Source organism: Fringilla coelebs (assembly GCF_963513975.1).
Source record: "Fringilla coelebs genome assembly, chromosome: 5".
Taxonomy (NCBI): domain Eukaryota; kingdom Metazoa; phylum Chordata; class Aves; order Passeriformes; family Fringillidae; genus Fringilla; species Fringilla coelebs.
The window spans coordinates 61,349,956-61,370,629 of NC_140033.1; the positions used below are offsets into that span (position 1 = coordinate 61,349,956).

At 37.8% G+C, this 20,674-nt stretch overlaps 1 protein-coding gene across 1 annotated transcript in view; it reads right to left on the reverse strand.

Annotated features, from left to right (window-relative positions):
* Window positions 1-1,047: 1,047 nt before the first annotated feature.
* Window positions 1,048-20,674, reverse strand: part of FGD4 (FYVE, RhoGEF and PH domain containing 4) — a 36,148-nt gene continuing 16,521 nt past the window's right edge. The window contains exons 4-16 of the mRNA XM_084206084.1: window positions 19,353-19,442; window positions 17,168-17,313; window positions 13,604-13,760; window positions 12,377-12,515; window positions 11,381-11,439; window positions 10,609-10,755; window positions 9,204-9,376; window positions 7,768-7,798; window positions 7,500-7,595; window positions 6,970-7,095; window positions 3,322-3,462; window positions 2,010-2,150; window positions 1,048-1,830 (exon numbers count right to left, since the gene is read on the reverse strand). Of these exons, the coding sequence (XP_084062210.1) occupies window positions 1,573-1,830; window positions 2,010-2,150; window positions 3,322-3,462; window positions 6,970-7,095; window positions 7,500-7,595; window positions 7,768-7,798; window positions 9,204-9,376; window positions 10,609-10,755; window positions 11,381-11,439; window positions 12,377-12,515; window positions 13,604-13,760; window positions 17,168-17,313; window positions 19,353-19,442 (1,704 nt within the window). The 3' untranslated portion in view covers window positions 1,048-1,572. The remainder of the gene's footprint in view (window positions 1,831-2,009; window positions 2,151-3,321; window positions 3,463-6,969; window positions 7,096-7,499; window positions 7,596-7,767; window positions 7,799-9,203; window positions 9,377-10,608; window positions 10,756-11,380; window positions 11,440-12,376; window positions 12,516-13,603; window positions 13,761-17,167; window positions 17,314-19,352; window positions 19,443-20,674) is intronic.

A 20,674-nucleotide genomic window follows, 5' to 3' on the forward strand; every position in this document is an offset into this window, starting at 1 on the left:
GAGCTCTTCAGCTTGACATGATTTAAAATACAGATTGCAGATTTATTGAGAAGCAAGATCTCTGAATGTTCATATGACAAGCTGATCGTAGAAGTTACGTATTTTCCTTCCTTAAAGGGTTTCAAAAAGGAAAGACAGCAATGACTTTAACTGATAGTCAATCACTACTTCTGAGTTTGCCATATTTCACTCAGGGATATTACAGTAAAAATTTTATGGAAGTCATTTGCCTCTATGTATAAAAACTCTAATAGGAATGGAAGTTCATAAGGAACTTAATATTGTAAAGCCAGAGAGTCCTTATACCCAGGAACAGAAAACAAATAACGTTAGTTCATAAAATTTCAGATTTGCAAGCTCAGATTTCATACTCAATTTTTACAAACCAGGTTCCACTTTAAAACAAGAATCCTTGAAGATTGTTCTCATAAATAAGCATTACAATATCTAATCTTCTACAAAAATTAAAATACTTAAATTCAAATTGTTCTTTTGCTCCAATAACCATAATAGCAAAAATACACATTCCCAGAAGGTTACTAGAATCTGTTGCTTTTCTCAAACCACATACTGCATTGAGCAACAAACTACTGCACTCTTAAAAGCTAACAGTGATAGGACACTGAAGAAAAGCGACTACTTGTTTAAACACAACTGGAACTCATTTGCCCATTGCATGCCACTTACATTACTGCTAATTTTTTGATGCATAAAAATATCAAGATCATTAAGTGTCAGCTATTGAAACAAGTCACTGAACAGTATTTTTCAATTTAGGACTGTGTTTAATTTCAAATAGAAAACATGCTTTTTAAAAAATAAATTATTCACTAATAAGAACCCAGTATCATGAAATCAAAGCAATAATCAAATATTGTACATTTTTAATACTGTACATATATTATATATCGTTTTCTCATATTTTAGGTATTTATTTCTACATTGAAAATCATTAGATTGTTTCCTTGATAAATTGAAACCTTAAAAGCCAAGATACCTGTGAAAGCAATTTGCATTACTTTAATTAAAAAGATACACGTGAATACAACATATGTACAGAACTGTGGAAATCAATCTATAAACTACATACATTGAACCAAACTGTCCCTGCATATTTAAGTACAGATCTATTTTGGCAATGTGGAGGTATATCTTTTATCCTGTTGCAAGTCCTAACATGTAAGTAGGAAGCTTCAAATATTTGCATTCTTAATGAAAGTAGCACATGTTAACTGAAGAGCAACTGGATTTAAAAAAAATTGCATTACAATGAACAAGTAGTACAGTAATGTTAGTAAGTATTTTTAATAGCATTCACATTTTTTTAAAAAGTCTCTGAAATGGACCTGTACATCACTTTTATTGACAGAACATAAATATAAGAAAAAAGATCCCTAAAAAGACCAGAATTCTTTCCCAAACATAAAGTGCCAAGATGTGTATGGTAGTAAGAAGTTTTTCTTTTTTTTTTTCTTTTTTTTTTCTTTCCTTGATTGAGCAAAGAAAGGTTGACACAAAGGTTAACCACAATTTCAACTAAAATTTTTAAAAAATGCCATGTGTTCCTGTGCTTCAGCATTCAGATCTTTTAGAAGATTCAGGCTGCTCTTCTAAATTCACTTGCAGTTCATTTTGACATTCTGGTGTCTCACCTTTGACAGCTAAATGGATAACTTTTAGCCACTTCTGCTTCAGTTCCTCATTGTCTGCAGCAAAGCTGTGCACAGACTTGGACTGGGTCAGTTTGAAGCTGTGGGGGAGGTCAGCACTTTTTGGAGTGTCATCCACTGTGTAGCCCAGAAGAGGAATTGTAGCCAGAGCTTTCACATCCTAAGAAGAAAAAGTTCTTTATTAAAAACAGACAGCTAATCTACCCATTACTTCTCATTTGCTGTACAGTTTGGTGAAAACCCTTGGGTTTTTCCTCCACTCCCAAGCTGTTTGCTGTCTCTTCCTCAAATGCCAGTGACAATAATGACTAAAATCTTCCCCATTTTCCCTGTACATACCTGTGGAGCACCATACATGTAGAGCACGAGAGCCTCCTGTTTGGGTATGACACACCATGCCTTCTGCCAGGGCTTGGACTTCTCCATGTACTGAAGAAAGCTACATATTACACTGTTTCCAGAGACTTCTGCAGATTCAATCTAGAAGACAGTAGAAAGCATAAAAAGGAAACTAAACTTTCCTTCAAAAAAGACTAAAAACAGAAAGAACATAAAAGCAGGAAATATATTGCCATTCACATCAGCTCTTGGATAGTATCTGCAAAAAGGCTTCAGGAAATACCCAAGAAAGATCATGAAGGACTGGATTTATGGAGAATATATATATATATATATATATATATATATATATATATATATATATTTTAAACATATGCAATCACAACACACATTCCCTTAGCATGTGTAATGTGTTCCTTTTTCCAATAGTAACTTTGGATTATACACTCCTATATCACTCCAATTTTCATTTTGCCACCACAGCCAGCCTTTCTCTGTATCTGAGCATCTACAACAATGTCTGATTTCCAAAACAGCACCATGTGAGGCACTGAAGTGCCACTAACTGTCCCACATGACAACTTATCTACTTTGGCAGTCAAAATATTACGACAGAATCAAGTTCAAACACATTTTTAAGAATAACATAAGCATTCAAGCAGTAATCCTGGAGAAAAGATTAGATTAATTGCATAAAATCTGTAGACCGAGTAAAATGCTACTCAAATCAAATAGTGAACTTGAGATGATAAGAAAGAACACAAAATTATTATGTATTAAAGTTTCCATTGACCTTGACTTTTCAGATGTCAAAAGCTGAGAACAACCTGACAACTAAAATGCCCATTTTATACACTGATCAAAACAGTATCTTACTATTCAGACTCTGATGGAATAACAAAATTCTCCCTCATTCTCCTCATTTCCACCCCCAGTTCTCAGTCTGGGTATTTATTTTTAAAAACCAACAGGTGGCAGTGGGGTTTGGTGCAATGAAAACTTAAGTGCAGCAGAAGAAAACTGAAAATTTATAAGGGAAGGTTACATTTTGTCACAGGAGCTGATGTAACTGAGAGAAGCAAACAAGTTCTTAGGTTTATAATTCCCTTAAAAATGTAAAGTTGCAAGGAACAAAGCAATTTTGCAAAAGTGAGTACTGGAAACCAAAATCTGTGGAATGATATGAAATTTATGTCCATAATTTTTATTTCTCAAAGAGAAAATAAACTCTGCAAGAATGCTACCATTTTTCACCTACTGATGAGCCAAAAGGATTGCAGCTATACATATAGAGTATTTTTGAATTACATACCTCCAAGATGCCCTTCCTCTTCTTTTCTTCACTGTCTGTACAACCAATTATAACATGATAGCAATCCTTACAGACTTTGTTCAATTTATTGCCATCATATTCAAGATGTGCTTTGTAATCAGAACATTTCCAGCAAACCACCTTAGGAAAAAAAAACATATAATATTTAAGTATTTATAAAAGTTTATTAAAATATAAATAAAAATCAGTATTAAGCTTTTTGTAGTCTATTTTTAATTATACAGAACAAGAAAGATGTCTTTATTATATGTCAGCAATAACTTATTTGAAATTTGAGATTTCCCAAATTTGTGCCACTACTTCTTAACTAGAAGTGCTTCTTCCTATTTACCTGGTGGAAATTTTGTACTTTGCATAAAACCACACTCAGCTTTTAATTATACCTGTAGTTTCAAGTTAGGTATAGAATAAGACTATAGCCCAAGCCATGCTGGCAGTTTCTTTATATGCCAATCTGAAAAGGTACATTTACCACCTGGTTTTGTATGTAACCAGAATGAGGTTATGAGATGAAAAAAATCTACAATTGAGATGACCTTTTAATGATAAAAGTCTGATAAAAATGGCAACTTTTTTAACTTGTCAAGAAATATTAGCTGGTTTAAATGTGTGTATATATATATATATATATACACACCTATACATATAAAATTTACAATTTTAAAATCAAATCATAAATAAATAGATTAAATAAGTCAATATCCACTGATTTTTCTTTTCAGTATATATGTAAGTGAAATGCAAGAGAGATATCAAGGTTGTTTCATTAGAAGTGTTTTTCCATATAATTTTTCTTTCATGTGAAAAAAAGATGTCCTGAATAAAAAATATGACTTTTTCAAGAAAGAAAGGTAGATAAATGGACTTGAACCATTAACACATCTGAACAAAACTTTATTGTGGACCAAGGCTCTGCAATGCTCATATAGATCACCACCTTCAGTTTGTAGCCCTAGACAATCCTAGTTAAGTATTCCAAATTAGTCACCTCTGGAAAGCCGTCATTGCTAGCCCAAATTAAATCCCAAGAAAAAAGTGTTTTGAAATTAAAGCACAAGGAGATGTGATAGAACTATAATAGAGAGAAGTAGTTAGGAGTCTAAACAAAAAGGGAAATAAACATTATTTGCTTTTAACATAATGTGCTTTTAACATTAACAGAATTTTAAGACCAAAAGATCTGGGGGATCTTTGTCCCTCTATGACAACTGTAAAACCAATAATTTAGAGCTTCTGAAAAAGTCTCTAGTGTCCTGCAAAGCACAAAAGCAGCATTATGGATGCAGCAAACCCTCATACCACTTAAAAACATTAGAAAGGAATCAGGCAAGACACCCGGTAGCACGAATATTAATCCTGAGCTTGTACTACCATCTGGTGGAGACAGGCAGAGCTGCGGGGTGGCAAGAGCAGAAAGCACAGAATGTTTGCTGCTCTTTTGTTACCTTCTGAAAGCTCACAAGTCATACTGCCACTGCCGGATGGCTGCTTTCAAGCTGGGCATGTTACTGTAGCATCCCACACAGAAAGCTGCAGCGATACTCTCTCCCCACCCTCACATTCCCTCCTTCCCTGATGCTTTGCACATGTTCACAGTCACACACTGAACCCAGCTGGGAGCAGCTCCAAGTTAACCTAAGGAAAAACTGCAGGGTTTTATGGTGTTTTGGTGGAGCCAGCCAGTGCTGCCTGAAATAATGCTGGGTTATGCCATCTTAATATGGTTTTGAGATTATTCATGTTAGGAGAGGTCTCTCAAAACTAACAATATACTGAAATAATGCTGCATTATGCAGCATTATATAAAAAACTCTTCATATTAGTAGAGTTCTCTCAAAATTAACAATATACTCTGTGCAGGGCCTTGGGACATCATACACAAGTGCACAAGCTTCTAATGACTAGAGCAGGCAGAGGGTCCTTGGCAGTGTGCAGAGCTGCTTCCTTCAGCTACAAGTGCAGCAGCAGACTCCACAGCACTGGCACAGGCTGCCAGGGAAGCTGTGGATGGATGCCCTACCCCTGGAGGGGTTCAAGGCCAGGCTGGATGTGACTCTGAGCAGCCTGGTCTGCTGGAAGGCATCCCTGCCCACAGCAGTGGAGTAGGGACTTTTTATGAAAAATCCCTTTGCCAGGATTTCTTCTCCTGGCAAGATGAGAAGCCTCAGCTTCTCCCTGTTTTGCTGCTTTGGAATGTGATTTGGAGAATTGTTTACCCAGCATGTGAATTGTTCTGACTTAATGACCAATCCCAGTCCAGCTGTGTCAGGACTCTGGTCAGTCACAGGTTTTTATTATTCATTCTTGTCTAGCCTTCTGATGTCTCCTTTCTCTTTCTATAGTATAGTTTTAGTATATCATTTTCATATCATATCATATCAGCCTTCTGAAAACTTGGAGTCAATTCTCATCTCTCACCTCGTCTTGGGGACCCCCCCAACACTGCAACAATTGGTGACCACAGGGACTGGGTGATGTTTAAAATCCCTTCCTGTTGTAGTGTGTTTTCTTTATTTGGCATGTTCACTGTTTAATCTGTGGTTTTGCAACCCCTCTGTATTGTCCTCCCCCTGTTATTCAGTTTAGTTAAGGTTTTTTTGTTTGTTACCTGGCTACTCCCTAGCAAGTTTTAAACCCTCCCCTTCCCAGCTGGTAACCCCTCCTGTCCCAACCCTTTTCCCCAGAACCTTCCTTACTCCTCCTTCCATTAAATGTCAATTCCTCCTGAACCTGTCCTTCCCTTTAAAAACTTCCCTGTCAGCTTTGTATCCTTCAAAACCCCATTAGTTTACTTAAGCTGTTCTCCTCCCTTGAAACCCTTCATTGGTTTACACATTGTATTCCCTGCCTTGTGTTCCACCCCCAGTTCTCTGATTAGCTAAGATTGTATTTTCCCCTGAGACCTCCCCCATTCATAAACTATTGTCTGCCCTCAGTCTGGGGTCCTGGACTTGGGGAGTTCTACCACAGAATAAAGTTACCCCAGTGTGACAGTGATTGCAGGGGTCTTAGGATGAGGGAAGAAACGAGAATCTTGACTCCATGTTCAGAAGGCTTGATGATTTATTATTTTATGATATATATTATATCAAAAACTATACTAAAAGAATAGAAGAAAGGATTTCATCAGAAGGCTGGCTAAGAATAGAAAAGGAATGAATAACAAAGCTCAGACTGCCCAAAACAGTCTGAGGCAGGTGGACTGTGATTGGCCATTAATTAGAAACAACCACATGAGACCAATCCCAGATCCACCTGCTGCATTCCACAGCAGCAGATAATCATTGTTTACATTTTGCTCCTGAGGCCTCTCAGCTTCTCAGGAGTAAAAAATCCTAAGGAAAGGATTTTTCATAAAACACGTTGGTGACACCCCAGTTCCACCCAGGCCTGTGCTGCAGCCTTTTGTTTCTGCTCTGCACCTCCACTGGCAGCTGGGATTCTGCGGAGCTCAGAAGGGAGAACCTGTCGCGCCCGTTATCGCCCAGCCGGGACAGAGCCGCGACACCTTCCAGCCCAAGGCGTTCTCAGATTCTGTGCTGACAAGAAGGAGCCACGAGAAGCCAGGCAGGTGCCTGGGGACCCTGGCAGGGCTGCTGAGCAGCTGCAGATGGGGTTTGCACTCACGTGTCCGCAGGCTCGGCAGTGGTGCCTCCTCCTCGTCAGCGCGTTGAAGGGCTCCTTGCATTTCATGCACATGGTGACCTCGTTGTCCCGGATCCACCTCGGTGCTCTCTTCCCAAGCTCAGCGTTCTAAAGGTGGGCCAGGAGGAGGAGAAAAGAATTTAAAAAGCTAGTAAAAAACTATACTTGAAATAGGGAAAATAGTTATTCTCGTCCTCTGGAAAGGAAATAACAAAACATAGCTCAAGATGCTTTTTGAAATCTACAAAAGAAATAACAAAGAACCCAGTCAAAAATCATGACGCAGAGCACCCCACTGAAAGGGTGCTCTGTTACGTGTTTCAAGAAAGGAAGAGGCTGGTTTACAAGATTTGGCATTTTGAAGTAAAACAATTACCAACAAGATGACTGCTTTGTGATTACTCTGCTTTAAGAATGATGAGCTTGAAAACAAAGTTTCTCCCAAACATTTTCCACTTATTGAAGAACACAATGGGTATTAAGAAGGTTACAAAGGAATAAGAGCAGCTTACAGAGACTTCAACAGGCATGTCTTCATATTCTTTAGCAATAGCATTTCTGAAGGTTTCATTCCTCTGCTGAAAAGCTTCAATAGTACTTTGAAGTGCCTAAGGAAAGAGCGGAGAAATTCCTCAGACATGGTAAAATTCAAAACAGACTCTGCATTCTGACCAGTTATTGATCAGCAGAGAGAAGGTAGAGACAGAAAACAGGAATATTACTTTTCTGATTGCTTCAGTGACAAAATGTTTAGAAAATAAAGAATGTAGATGAATTTACCTTTATCCATTCTTCTTTATCCTGTTCAGAACTAAAAGAAATATTTGACACATTAGTTTGAGACTAGTTTAGGAGACATTATCCCACTATCAACAACTCCTTGCAAAAGCCAAATAACTCTCCAGTAATTCTCAAGAATTTAAACAATACTAACTGTTAACTGTCAAACTTAAAAAAAAATAAACTAATGCAATAAACTTTCTCCTATAGGTAATGTAGAAAAGCTAACAAAATAAACTTTGCTGTATCAATTTTCTTGCAATGAAAACATGCTTCAGAAATGGTATAGCAAGATCCCATCTTTCACCATTGAAACAGGTATATGACATAACAATTTACAAAATATTTAGCAAGATATCAGACAGTAATTTAGAGCAGATATGACTGATAGCCAAAAATCTGTCCCAGAAATCTTGCAGATCTTAGTGGAAAGGGGTTTTTTGTGTCATTTTTCTTAGTATATATTTAATTTGAAATTGAATGAAAGTTAAGGTAAATAGCTATACGCTGTTACCTTTGCACATTCTCTGCTGTAACTCTCATTAAATATTACAGGTTTTCCATAAAGAAAAGTAGCTTGCAAGTTCATTGGCTAGGTTTGTCCCCAAATATATGGTGCCAACACACAACTATATCCACCATGGACATTTTCCTGCTTATTTCATCCTTGCCTCTCTGCAATGAAACCCTGACTGCTAAGAATAGGATTTTTAAGCAGGAGAGAAGTAGCATCTCACTCTATGTGAGTCTAGACAGGGGCAACTTAGCCTAGGCAATGCAATAAGGTCAGGGGAAGGTAACTCAGCAAAAGGAGGATACAAGGACTAATAAATTGGAGAGCAGAAAAAGTGCCAGTTAGAAGAGTGCACCTGGAGGGAAAGGACCCAAGAACTAAGAGGAGAGCTTGCCTCTCAGGAGGAGGTTGATATTTGGGACTGGGAGAAAACAACTAGATGGGAAATGGGCCTGAGGAACAGAGGAAAGCTGATGCTCAACTACTGCTGCATAAAACTCTGTTCTGTGGAGGTAAACCCACTGGGAGGGAGAGCTCTGTTTGTTGGGCCTGCTCTGAGGTGAACAGACTCCTTGGTACCGAGGCAGCTCAGATCCCAGAGGCACCAGTGATTAACCCACCCAGTGTCCTAAAACACCTCAGTCAGACAGGCTGCCTTGGCACTGCTCTCGAATTCCCAGCCAGCCCATTCATGGCTGTCTTGGGCATTTCTGCAAAGTTAGCCCATGTTCTATGCATCCTAGATGCATCTTCTACTCAGAGAGATTCTTGGACTAAAAATTCATGATTTTTTGGCAGCCTAGGCTATTTTCAAAACACCAATGTTAACATGAAATCCACCGCCTTGTTCTTCAAATCTGTTAATCCACTCTTCTGTGTGTATATATTTGATCTCAAGGAATGGGCTAAAAACACTGCTTACCTGGCCTGCAACTCCAGTGTCCTCTCTTTTCCAGACACTTGGAAAGTGTGTGGATATTCTTCATTATGGGTTTCTATAATCTTCATGCCATCTATGCCAACTCTGGTTCGAACCGAGAACTTGGATCCTACCAGGCTGAATTTGGGGACGCAGTAGAGCAACATATTGTTAAACTGGGGGAGAAAATAAACACGTGGTTTTGCACTAAGAAAAACACAGATAAAACCACAGTTTGTCCACTGAGAGCTGGACAACATCACAAAGCTAGACTTGGTGGGTGAGAAAGCAGGTTCTTTCCTGATCAGCTGGCACATGAGAAGACCAAAGCTCTAATGCAAAACAACTTCTCTTTCTTATTTCTTTAGGAATAGGATTCAAGGACAGCTTCAGTGAACGTAAGAAGAATTGTTCTGCACATGCAGCAGTCTTCATAGTATTTATTATCAAACTATACTCAGACCAGATATTCTATGCCAATGTAAAGCTTTTCTAACCAAACCTCTTCTTATGCCCCAATTCTGCAAAGCCTACTGTAAACTGTAGAATAAGGACTTTTCCCTTCAGTGCATACATTTATATTTATCCTGTACCAAAATAATTTTGTTTTGTACACATTGTAACTAATGTTATTCGAAGACATTATTTGTCTTTTCTCCAAGACAAAAGAACATTTCTTAAAGTTTTTATTCCCTGAAATCCTCCATATAACAGGGGGCAAAAATAGTACAGAAAGAAGGACAAAGATATATTCCTTTATTAAAGCAGAACTTTAAATAATGTTTAAATGTCTACAGCCGCAGCCTAGAAGAACAGTTATTAAATCAGATACAAAGTGTTTAATTTTCTCACCTTTTTCCCCTCTCATTTTTCTCAAAATTAATTATTAAAAAGAAAAACTCACTTCAGTTGAATCCTATTTCATGGAAATCCTGACTAGACTATTGCCTAGTCTGTATCACAGACACAGCACATTTGAGATTGTCACCTCTCATATGAAGGGAGCAACATTTAAGTCAGCTGTCTGGCCCCAGCTGAAGCCTTTCTATTCTATGATTTCTCCTTTTGTTTCAAGCACAGATAAGAAGGAGCTGTGCCTCAACATCCTTTATTAACCAGAAGAGGGGCCATCCAGAGACCCCTGAGCAAAAATATACCAGCAATTCTCACTGCATGGGAAGCAACAAACTCCACCAAACCTCTTCCATGGGAGTTGTTAGGGACTATGGCTGCACTTTTCAAACTCCCGCTCTCCAGAGAGGATGATCTGCCACAATATAAAGCTCCCACAGAATTACTTACTGGGACCTCAACACACAATCCACCAGGGCAAAAATCCTAAGCTTTTACATTTCAGTTTAATGAGGATTTCAAAGTTCTCAGCAGCAGCAGCAGCCGCCACACTCACCAGGAAAAGGTAGCGCTCTTGGGCAGAGGTGTTGCGAGCAGCCAGTTTAAGGATCTGCCCTTCTTTGATCAGCTCATTTGAAGGGTTCACAATGTCTTCCTCTTCTCCCAGCATCTCATAGATCTCCAACAACTTCTTTAGATTCTCCTTTATGGTGAAAATACAGTTATAAAGCTTATTAATTGAAAGCACAGATCTTGATGCAGTTTAAACTAAATGATGGGAGCTGGCATAAATCTGGGGACTGTTAAACTTTGGAAAACATATTTATACCCAGCATGTATGGTCTGACTGATTAATTTAGTTGATAGAACTAGAAGTACTTTTAGAAATGTTATATCCTTGGTAATTTTTAAAATGCAGTTGTTTATACAGTCTGCATTATTTCCTGCCCAAAAGATCTCATATTTCAATTAAGATCCTGTCATCCCAGCCCAATCAGGCAGAGAAACAGTAACTGCTCTCTACAAACATTGTCCTGCACTCACAGAAACAGATGAAACAGGGTTAAGAGTTCAGTGCAGTATCAGTGATTTGAGCCAGGAAAAGAACCAAGTATGTTCCATTTTCCACTTGAGAGAATTTGATGCAATGACAGATTTTGTCTATCATTTCCAGGAGCTGTATAAATACATAAAGTAGGAACAATCACTTTGACCCCAGAAACCAATTATTGCCATTTTAGGGAAGATTTGCAATTCACTCTCCTAGCTTGACCAAATATTGAAATATAATATATTGAAAAGTGATCAGGAAAACAAGGATCATTTACCATCTTTCTTATTGCACTATTTGAATGACTTGCTGCAGTGGATATAATTTCCAGGGATTCTAGACAGAAGAAAAAGAAAATAAGTAAAATCAAAAAGCTGTACTTTTACTTATTTATGTACTACATGGCGGGGGGGGGAAGAGGGGGGCACTATGGTAATTCTACAAAAATGTTTGTTGTTTTTATGTCAGTTACAAAGTACAAAAAATTTCTTCAGTTTGCAATAAAAAGAAAACAAGGTAAAGTGGGAGGCATAAAAAAGTCAGGTACCAAATAGAAACAATAATATGGAAAGAAGAAGAGAATTATTGCAGTTTACTGTAGCACTTCAGTATTACAATCACATTTTTCTGTGACAAGAACAGTCATGGCTCTCTCCCTCCTTTTCCTCAAAGTAGTTCAGAAAGTCAAACTATATTTTTTCAGTTGCAACAACTTATCTTACAAGTGTTTACTATAATAGTACTAAAAATGAAATATTTAAAAGAATTGTCTGGCAAGTGAATTCGAACACTCCGTGCAAATACCTTGAACTGTTCTCGTGTAAATACAGAGAGGAAGAAATTTAAAAGTGGGCTGTGCTTTTTCCCTGCAGAAGCTTAAAAATACAATGAGCCTAACTTCACTTTTTTACAAATAGCAGTCAAACATTCCAAATGTGCATAAAGCAAACCAAAATGCCAACAAAAATAAATTAAGAAGCCACCACAAGCCCTGATCATCTGCAAAGCAAACAAATCAAAACCTGTGCGCTATTCCAAAACCAAAGTAAAACTTCTGTGCTCCAGGAGAATGCTAAAGGCTTTATGGCTTTAAAATTAACTTCAATTCAAACAGATTTTTTTTTTCAAGGAATGCTATGATTCCACTGAAGAAATTTTATCATTCTTTCCATGAGTAAGTCTTCACTTGATCTTTCCTGAAAATAGCTTTAATTTACAGTATCCTCTTACTAATATCTTATTATAGCTCCTTTAATGGCCTGAAGATATTTACTTTCAGCATCTTTCCAGTCTAGGGAATCCTGAGGCAATTTCCTTAGGTAGTCCTTTAGAAGCATCTCGTAGCGTGGAATGCGTTGGACTGGTTCTAGCATGTGATGTTGCAATGTCAAATTTCCACACACTTTTTCCTTCTAAAAAATTGTAAACACATTTCAATGAAGCAGGCAAAAATGTCATTACAATACCGTAAAATAAAAGTTATGGTTGATGAAACATAAACAATGTATTTTGAGACATGCATGATAGATCTTCTGAAAGAATACAGAACTCTTTTACCAAACCAGATAATAAGAAAATCTTCACAAAAAATAACTGTAAAAACTTTTCTAAGTATTTGACAGTCTTACCAAAAAGTCTTACCAAAAAATCTTTTAAACTCCAGTGTATTTCAAAATAGGTTTGTAATAGCACACAAGAGAAATACTTCTAAACTAATAAGAACAGTCCATAACCACATATATAATCAATCACTCTAATGGGCTACAAAGGTATGTTTTACCTATCTGAGGAGGGAACGCTTTCTTTGAGTTTCGTTTACAATGTCAACTCCCCCAGCAGTGTCCCTCCCTCATATCTTAAGGTGTATGTTCATTTCCATAACCTTAGCTGCAATTAGATTATTTTTAAAAAAATTACATTAAAACCTACATTGTTTTCTTCCCTGGCTTACAACCAAAAGACCCCACGGAGCAGTAAAATTTAAGTAGAAATATTCCATTCTGTTTCTAAGTGCTCAAACTGCAGGACACACACCTGCCAATTCCCAGGGACACCCCCAGGGAGCACCAGAGGGTGTGAAACGAGCCTTTGGGAACGACTGACATCCCTGGGCTCTTCAGCTGCCTGTGCTCAGCCTTTCTGTGAACAAACACAATATTATTGGATGCAGTGCAGGGATCTAGGGTTGCACTGCCTTTTCACTTTATCCTACAGTGGTATTTACTTTGGTATTTACAACAAAATGCACTATTTTTATAATCTTTAGATGTTTCAGCCTTTACAATTTGCTCCTCTATTTTGCAGGAGAAAAATCTGGATTTTTGGGAGTGGTTGTGCACATATACAGGAAGGAGTAGGGGAAAACGCAGTGCGAAGTGGATTAAAAAAATTACCTTAATTCTAAGGGATTTGGTATATAATTTCCTCTTTAATCCTTTTTTCATCCACAAACTTGTATTTTTATATATTACTTGAGGATCTGCATTGTTCTCCCCATTACCTGAATGTCTTGGATAATGAATTTGAACTGAGGTGACCGTTCAGTCCACGTTTTCACCAGTTCCATTGCGTTGTCAAAATTCTTCACGTACTCGCCGTACATCTTGAGGAAAGGAGCCAGCTTCTGCAGAATATCTCCAATCCTAGGAGTGGTGGTCCTGCAAAGTAAGAGGGTGGAATCTCAGAGCAAAATGGAAAGAAAAAAAGTCACTCGAGGTTATAAAAGGTTTCAAGCGTTTAAGAGAGAATCCTTGCGTTTGGGATCGCCTCATATGGAGTTCCAACATGAGCATTAAATCTGAATTCACAAGGAAAGAGTGTTTGCATCCCCCTTTAATGATATATAAGCACCACAGGTCATGCAGAGGACTAAAGTGAGAAAATCTAGAAGGAATCTTTGTACCCGTTTTGATGATATATAAGCACCACAGGTCATGTAGAGGACTAAAATAAGAAAATCTAGAGTGTTTGTATCTTCCTTTAATTATGTATAAGCACCACAGGTAATGCAGAGGACTCAAACAAGAATATCTAGAAATTGAAGACATGACAGATTTTATTTACAAAACATGGCCTTATTTATTTTATCTGCAGTTCCTTAAAATTACATTATCTTCTTTTGACCATAATTTGATCCTTAAAATATCTAATCTGTGGTTTGGTTTGAGGGCTAAACCCATTCTGCACAGCTTCCACTCTGTGCCTTGTATAAACACATGTATTAACATTTTGGTTTTAATTACTAATTATCTAAGGAAACATATGAAGGAAAGATAATCCCTTGGATTCCAGTCTTTTGTGAGAACTTTCCCACGTTTTTCCCAGCTCTTGATGGCGTCTTCAGATAAAACAGAATAGTAAAGTAGCAGAGGAGAGGCTGAGAGAACCTGCACTCCCAGGGCACACAAAAAATGTGGAGCAGCACACAGACACCTCCAAGAGCCACAATAGGAAGCATATTTCATGTCTTATTTACAGGGACAGACCTTCAGTATCTCAGTATGGATTTCTAAAAGTCTGAAATCAATGTTCTCATAGCCGTCTAAAATGAAAAATTCTACAGCCCACTCCAACACACCACTTCTCTGAGAGAAAAGCTGTGCAGAACAGAAAAGTCATACTTGAACAGTGAATATTGCAGGACTGTCAAGGACTGGTCCAGCTCCAGCTGCCTCTGCAGGACAGAGAGCTCCTGTGTAACACCAGGCAGAGGGCTGGGCTGCTGCTGGGGCTGGCACTGAGGGACAAGTCAGGGTGGGAAGTTGGTCTCTGAAGTCATGCAGGGTTCTGATGTTATTCCCAAGTATCTGCTACTGGTCATCCTTGGGTCCAGAAGACTCAGGGTATTGTATCTAATTATCTTCTTTGACAGTCTAGTGAAAGGTCTCCCTGCCCATGGAGGGGGAGAGTTGGAATTAGATGATCTTTCAGGTCTGTTCCAAGCCCAACCATTTGATGATTCTATGGCATGGGATCACTGTTGTGCTGTTACACACTTTTCAAAAGAAATATATTGCAACAATGCTGGTTCTGGTGTTTTCAAGCCATATTTTATAAGAGATATTCAGCTCCAGCTGTTGCTCAACTCATTCAAAATTCAGCTACCAGACAATTTCACTTTCACTTGGTAAGTTTAGATTCACACTGCCTTTTCTTCCAAAAAAGAATTTGCTTTTGATCTGCTTTACATGTTTTTACATATTTTTACTCTAAGTTTTCAATTTAAACCACAACTCAAGAAAAGGTCAGAAATTTTTATCCAGCTTTTTCTGCTGGAATTTAAAGAATAATAAAAGCACACAAAGCTACCCATAGAACATACTTAATTTCTTGTGTCTTATGAGAGGAACTTCTGAGAAGACTGTATCTGGCAGAAGCTATTATTCCAGACAATTTCAGAGACCAGTGATGGGGAGAGAAAATTAGCCCAGATTTTACTTTCAGCAATGATCAGAAAAAGCTGTCTTCAACTGCACCTTTAGTCCAACTCCTCCCAAAAGCACAGTGTTTCAAGGACATTTGAACAGGCTGTCTCAGGTACAGCACAAAGGTTGTTTTCACACAATTTGGGAAAGATAATATCCTTGTGATGCAATTTATTAGCTCTGCACCAAGAGTCAAAGCTTATCTTCAAAAGCAAATTTCAACCTTTGAAGCTATCTAATTACACACGCAATAGTAGTGAGCAGTTTAGCATTTTGCAAATATGGAAAGTAAGGCAACCCACATTCTGTGCTCCATAAAGTGTCTAGAGCAGAATTTTAAGCTTACTCTGTGAATCTCATTTCAAATTAAACAGCACTGCCATAATGTGGTGTGAGCTGTTTTTTAAACATCTAAACTCCACTTGTCATGAACATGCACTCTAGTGCAATCCAGGCATTTGTATTTCCCATCAGATTTTTTCAACTTCTGTTAAAAGAAATGGGTAGTTTTTACTTACTGAAGTCATTCTGTGGGGAACTTCTTATATTTCACAATGCTTACATTTTCTTACTTCCTTGCATTATAGACTACACCATTATAGAGGTACCATGTGTTTGTGCATGTGAAGTATTCTATTTTAAGGAATCATCATTTAAAGGGGAATCATCTTACAGAGTCAGAAGATGTACAGCTGCTGTCTAAGGCACCACTGTATGGTCTAAGACTTTCTTATCTATCACAAAAAAGCTTTTTTTCCCCCTCATTTTTGGTGTGGTTTCTGACAATAAAGGAGCTATATGATAGTGTAGCTGGAAATCATGTATGAACAAATTCTTGAATTCCTCATAATAAATTTTAGATAACATAGAATACAGAAGCCAAACAAGTGCTGAGGTGAAATGACTGGATGAAACTGTATTTACAATTTCTTTTTAAATGAGGTTATCCTTTTTCCTGAAGAAGGAGGGAAGCAGCAATGGTTTGAGACCTTTTTTTTTTTTCAATTACATAGAAGAGACCAAGAATGTATGGCTATGTTTTAATATGCCCAGAATCACACACACCAACCAAGGCAGGATAAAGATACTACATCTGTACATGAGTATTACACAGGATATTTACACCTGTTCTATCCTTGCTGGCTCTAAACAGAGATCAAGAAAAGCTGAGGGGGAAATGGCCCTGAAATATATCTGGCATGGATTTTAATTTCAAACAGAAAACTAAAACATAGAGGAAGAAGAAGATTCTGTCCCACCTCATTACAAAAGGCAGTAACAACAGAGGTTACTGTACTTCAACATTATCATAAACCACATATTTACCTCAGCTTTGTACTCTGTACAATAAATTCACCAGGTAGCACATAATTTGAGTCTGAACCCCTAATTTAGCAAGATCATGAGGAATCTCACTGGCTTCAGTGAGATTACTCATGATCCATGTCCTTTATTTTGAGCAAATGATGCCAGTCCTCTGCTGAGTCAGATCCTGAGGAAGAGTGGAAGAGCAGATGTTCTCTTACTCACAGCAGCTCCTGCAGAGCTTAATTTGAAGATACTTTCCCTACCTCAACCCTGCAAGAGAGTTTCTACAGACATGGTTTTAGAAGTGTGTTAACCAGGGAATTGCCTCTTACCATTCTTGCATTCTTTTTTCAAGTTCTGGAAGTAAGAATTTACTGTGGAAGGCATTTATTGATGAAATGTTGGAAAATATTTTATTAATCACTTCAGGTGGAAATGAACCTCTGTTGGCTTCCTCCAGGAGTCTGGAATAGAATACCTGCAATACAGAAAAAGAGCCACACGCCTATCAGCCTATTATATTTAACCAATGGAAGATCACCTATCCACCCCTCCTGCTCCAGCTGAGGCAAGATTAATATTTCAATAATACAGATGGGTAGTGATGAACTCATTCATTGCCTTTCCCTCACTGGAAGTGAAAAGCTTCTCTTCCCCTTACACCCCACTTCTGTTCTTGTAAGCCAGGAGGGCACTGCAGGCAGGGCTGGCACAAGGAGAGCCAAGCTGAAGCAGTGCCATTTGGGAGGAGCTCCAGACATTTCATCCTGTCTGTTTAACAGCTAGACCATCTCAGCTTTCCCAGTCTTCCAGCAGTATTTTCCTCTATTCTGTCCTTTGCAATTAGCATGATGTCTGATCACCATCAGCCCCAGCACCTTCCTTGAATGCTGTATCCCCTTCTCCTTTTGAAATCCAAGTAGTTGGCAGACTAAGAGTGGTCCCCATGTTAAAGTACAGAAGAGACCCAGTTCTGGGTGGACTCTTTTAAAAATAAATATATTATAGTCTCTTTTAAAAATAAACATATTCTTTCTCCTTCAGTAGGCTCAACCTGACTAGGTGCAGCTACAAAATGTGCATCAGTTAATATGCACATCACAAAAACCCCGAGCTTTTGGAGAGCTGGTCTCCCTCTGCCACCCTCTCCCATGTTTGGACAGATTTTATATCCCTAGAAAAGGCTTCAAAAGTCTGGGTAAGCACTTGCAAAAGAAGAAAAGAGTCTGAAGACAGGAACTTTGATCACCCCAACTGAGACAGCCAAAGTGTCTTAAAAGGAAAAAAGCCATTTTTCTGCCACATACACTCTAAAACATGCCCAGTTTGCTGCACTGCCAACAGGGCAGTTAGTCACTTTGAAGACCATAAAGATTACACAACTTTTTAACCAAGTTAAGAAATATAACAGTCTCTTCCTAGTCTCCTGCTTTTCTCTCATTAGCAGCAGTTGAGCAGCTGTGTTTGAAATTCGTTTTTCAGAATCCTCTCCAGTTAATATTTGGAAAACAGACATAGCAGTAATGTACTTACAAAGCCATCAAGGCAAAAAATTGTACGTTACCCATCAGAAAAATCTATGCAGGAAGTAAATATGCTTTTTTATTTTTAAATTTCTCTAAATCACTTTTTTTTCCTGCAATATTTTGGCTTTTAAAAGTTACCATACATCCATCACAATGTGGGTCTGCTGTGTAAATCCACTTTCTTGAGGACAATTACTTAGATCCCCAAGCAGACTGAAGAATTATTGTATCAGTTGAGACTTTTTACAAAAGTCAACTTATCAAACTTACCAACTTATACAAAAAGAGTTTGTACAAAACTTCTGCACTGGACCTGAGAAATTTAAACTGTAGAGTCTGAGAAAAATATCCTGTAGTAAGGCAATACAAAGCTAGAGGCATCCAAGTAAAGTGTAAATGTGTTATGTGGAAAGTAAACAAGACTTGGGAAGGAAAATTCTCAAGTACAGACTTTAAGGTTTAAGAAATATCAGCTAGATTGTACAAAGCATGAGAGCCCAACCCTTTCCTTGCAGGAGCAGTACTTTCTGTTTCTAAATATACAATGGGAAAATAGAGTATATTCTTTTTGGAATGGGCAATTTCTAGGTCTTTTGGGACTAGAGAAAAATTCTGATTGGGTGGTTCAAATTAGGAGGATTTAGTAATTTCCTTATGAGTGGGTGATTGCAACATTCAGTCCAATTCACTGGAAGCCAAAACATGGTTATCCATCCTCCTTGTTGGCTACCAGCATGACTGCTTGTAGTGACATCCCCACACACAGAAGATATTGCTTTAATAGCCACAAAAGTCTAATACTTATTAAAAATATAGCGCTCTTAAAATAGAAGCAAAGCCAAAACCATGAGGCAACAGAAAATGACGCACTGGAAAATCAGCAAATTGTGAAAAATATTCCACATCTCATGTAATTTATACCCACACTTATGCATAGGCATTTGAGTGAATTGAAGGCAACACAATAAAAGCAAACTTGAGAAAAACGTACCCCATCGAGGAGGTCCAGCCGGCTGACATAGGCCTTTTCTGTTTGCAGCAGCTCATTGGCAATTTTGTGACGTTTCTGCTCATCTGTCTCCTGGAGGAAAAGAAGAGCAACTATTAGGAAACTGAAGAAAACATAATTTCATAATAATAAAAAATTTTAAAAATACTTATGACCACCTTATAGTTCAAAAACCAAAATACAAGTTTAAAATTTAGTAATAAGCACCAGCTTTGAAAAATGCATCATTTTAAAATAAAATGCAGTTTAACCAACACATACAAAAGTCAGAGAACGTTAAAAATCAGTCAAATTGTGAAGCAAAATTCAAAGCCTAAAAGATGTAGTATTTTCCAGTTTGCATAGGGATCTCTGCCAAAGCACCTACTCCCTACTCAACAGATCAGCTCACATCCTGGTAACTGAGTACCACTGACCTTTCAGAGCTGGAGGAGCTGATTTACAGAGTAAGAGGGAACAGATGGGAGCTCTCCGTGCTCACCCCCGCCCCATTTCAGGAGCTATTTGAACTGTGTGTTCTTTGCACAGCAAAACTATTGAAAAATGTGGTACAAAATGTTTTATGTTCACCAATGCACTCATTGCTGAATAATTATTGACTGCAATTACAGGACTCCTTCATTAAGTCTTTATGGAAGTAATTTTTGCATTTTAAGGGAAGTTTTCATTTCAAAATCTTTTATTCTGCAAAATAAAAGATTTTAAAATGTTTTATTCTGATTCTTCTGCTGAACAGAAACTTAAAACAAGCACTCAATTTTCAATATTAAACTAAATATGTTAGAATACGTAATTGTAAGTTGCTGGGCAAAATTACTCCAAAACAAACAATGAAAGGACAGCCTTCTACAATGTCAAAACATTAGGGAAATGCCTCAGGCTTGCAAGTGTCAGGCTCAACAAACTGACACTTCCATTACAAGATTCTGTCTCCAGATCTAGTGATAGTCTGTTCACATCTAACAACATCAGAGTCCTCCTGAAATAAACGTCAGCATTACCACAGTGCTTATGGGAAACTGGTAATTGCTAGACAAACCATAAAAATTCTTCATTAAAAAAAAATAAAGAGGAGAGCTTGAGTGGTTTCTGATTTCAAGCTGCACACTGCTTCCCACAAGGCTATGATAAACATTTGCAAGTACTTTTACAAAAATTGTGTGAAGAATATTGAATATTAAGGTACAGTCTTATATTTAAAGCAGTTCAGTGCATTTTTTCCCCATTTTGGTATTCGATAAGTATTCCAAATTTCAACGTATTTCAGTTCTAATCCGTAGTGTTCACAGTTGCACTGCTACATG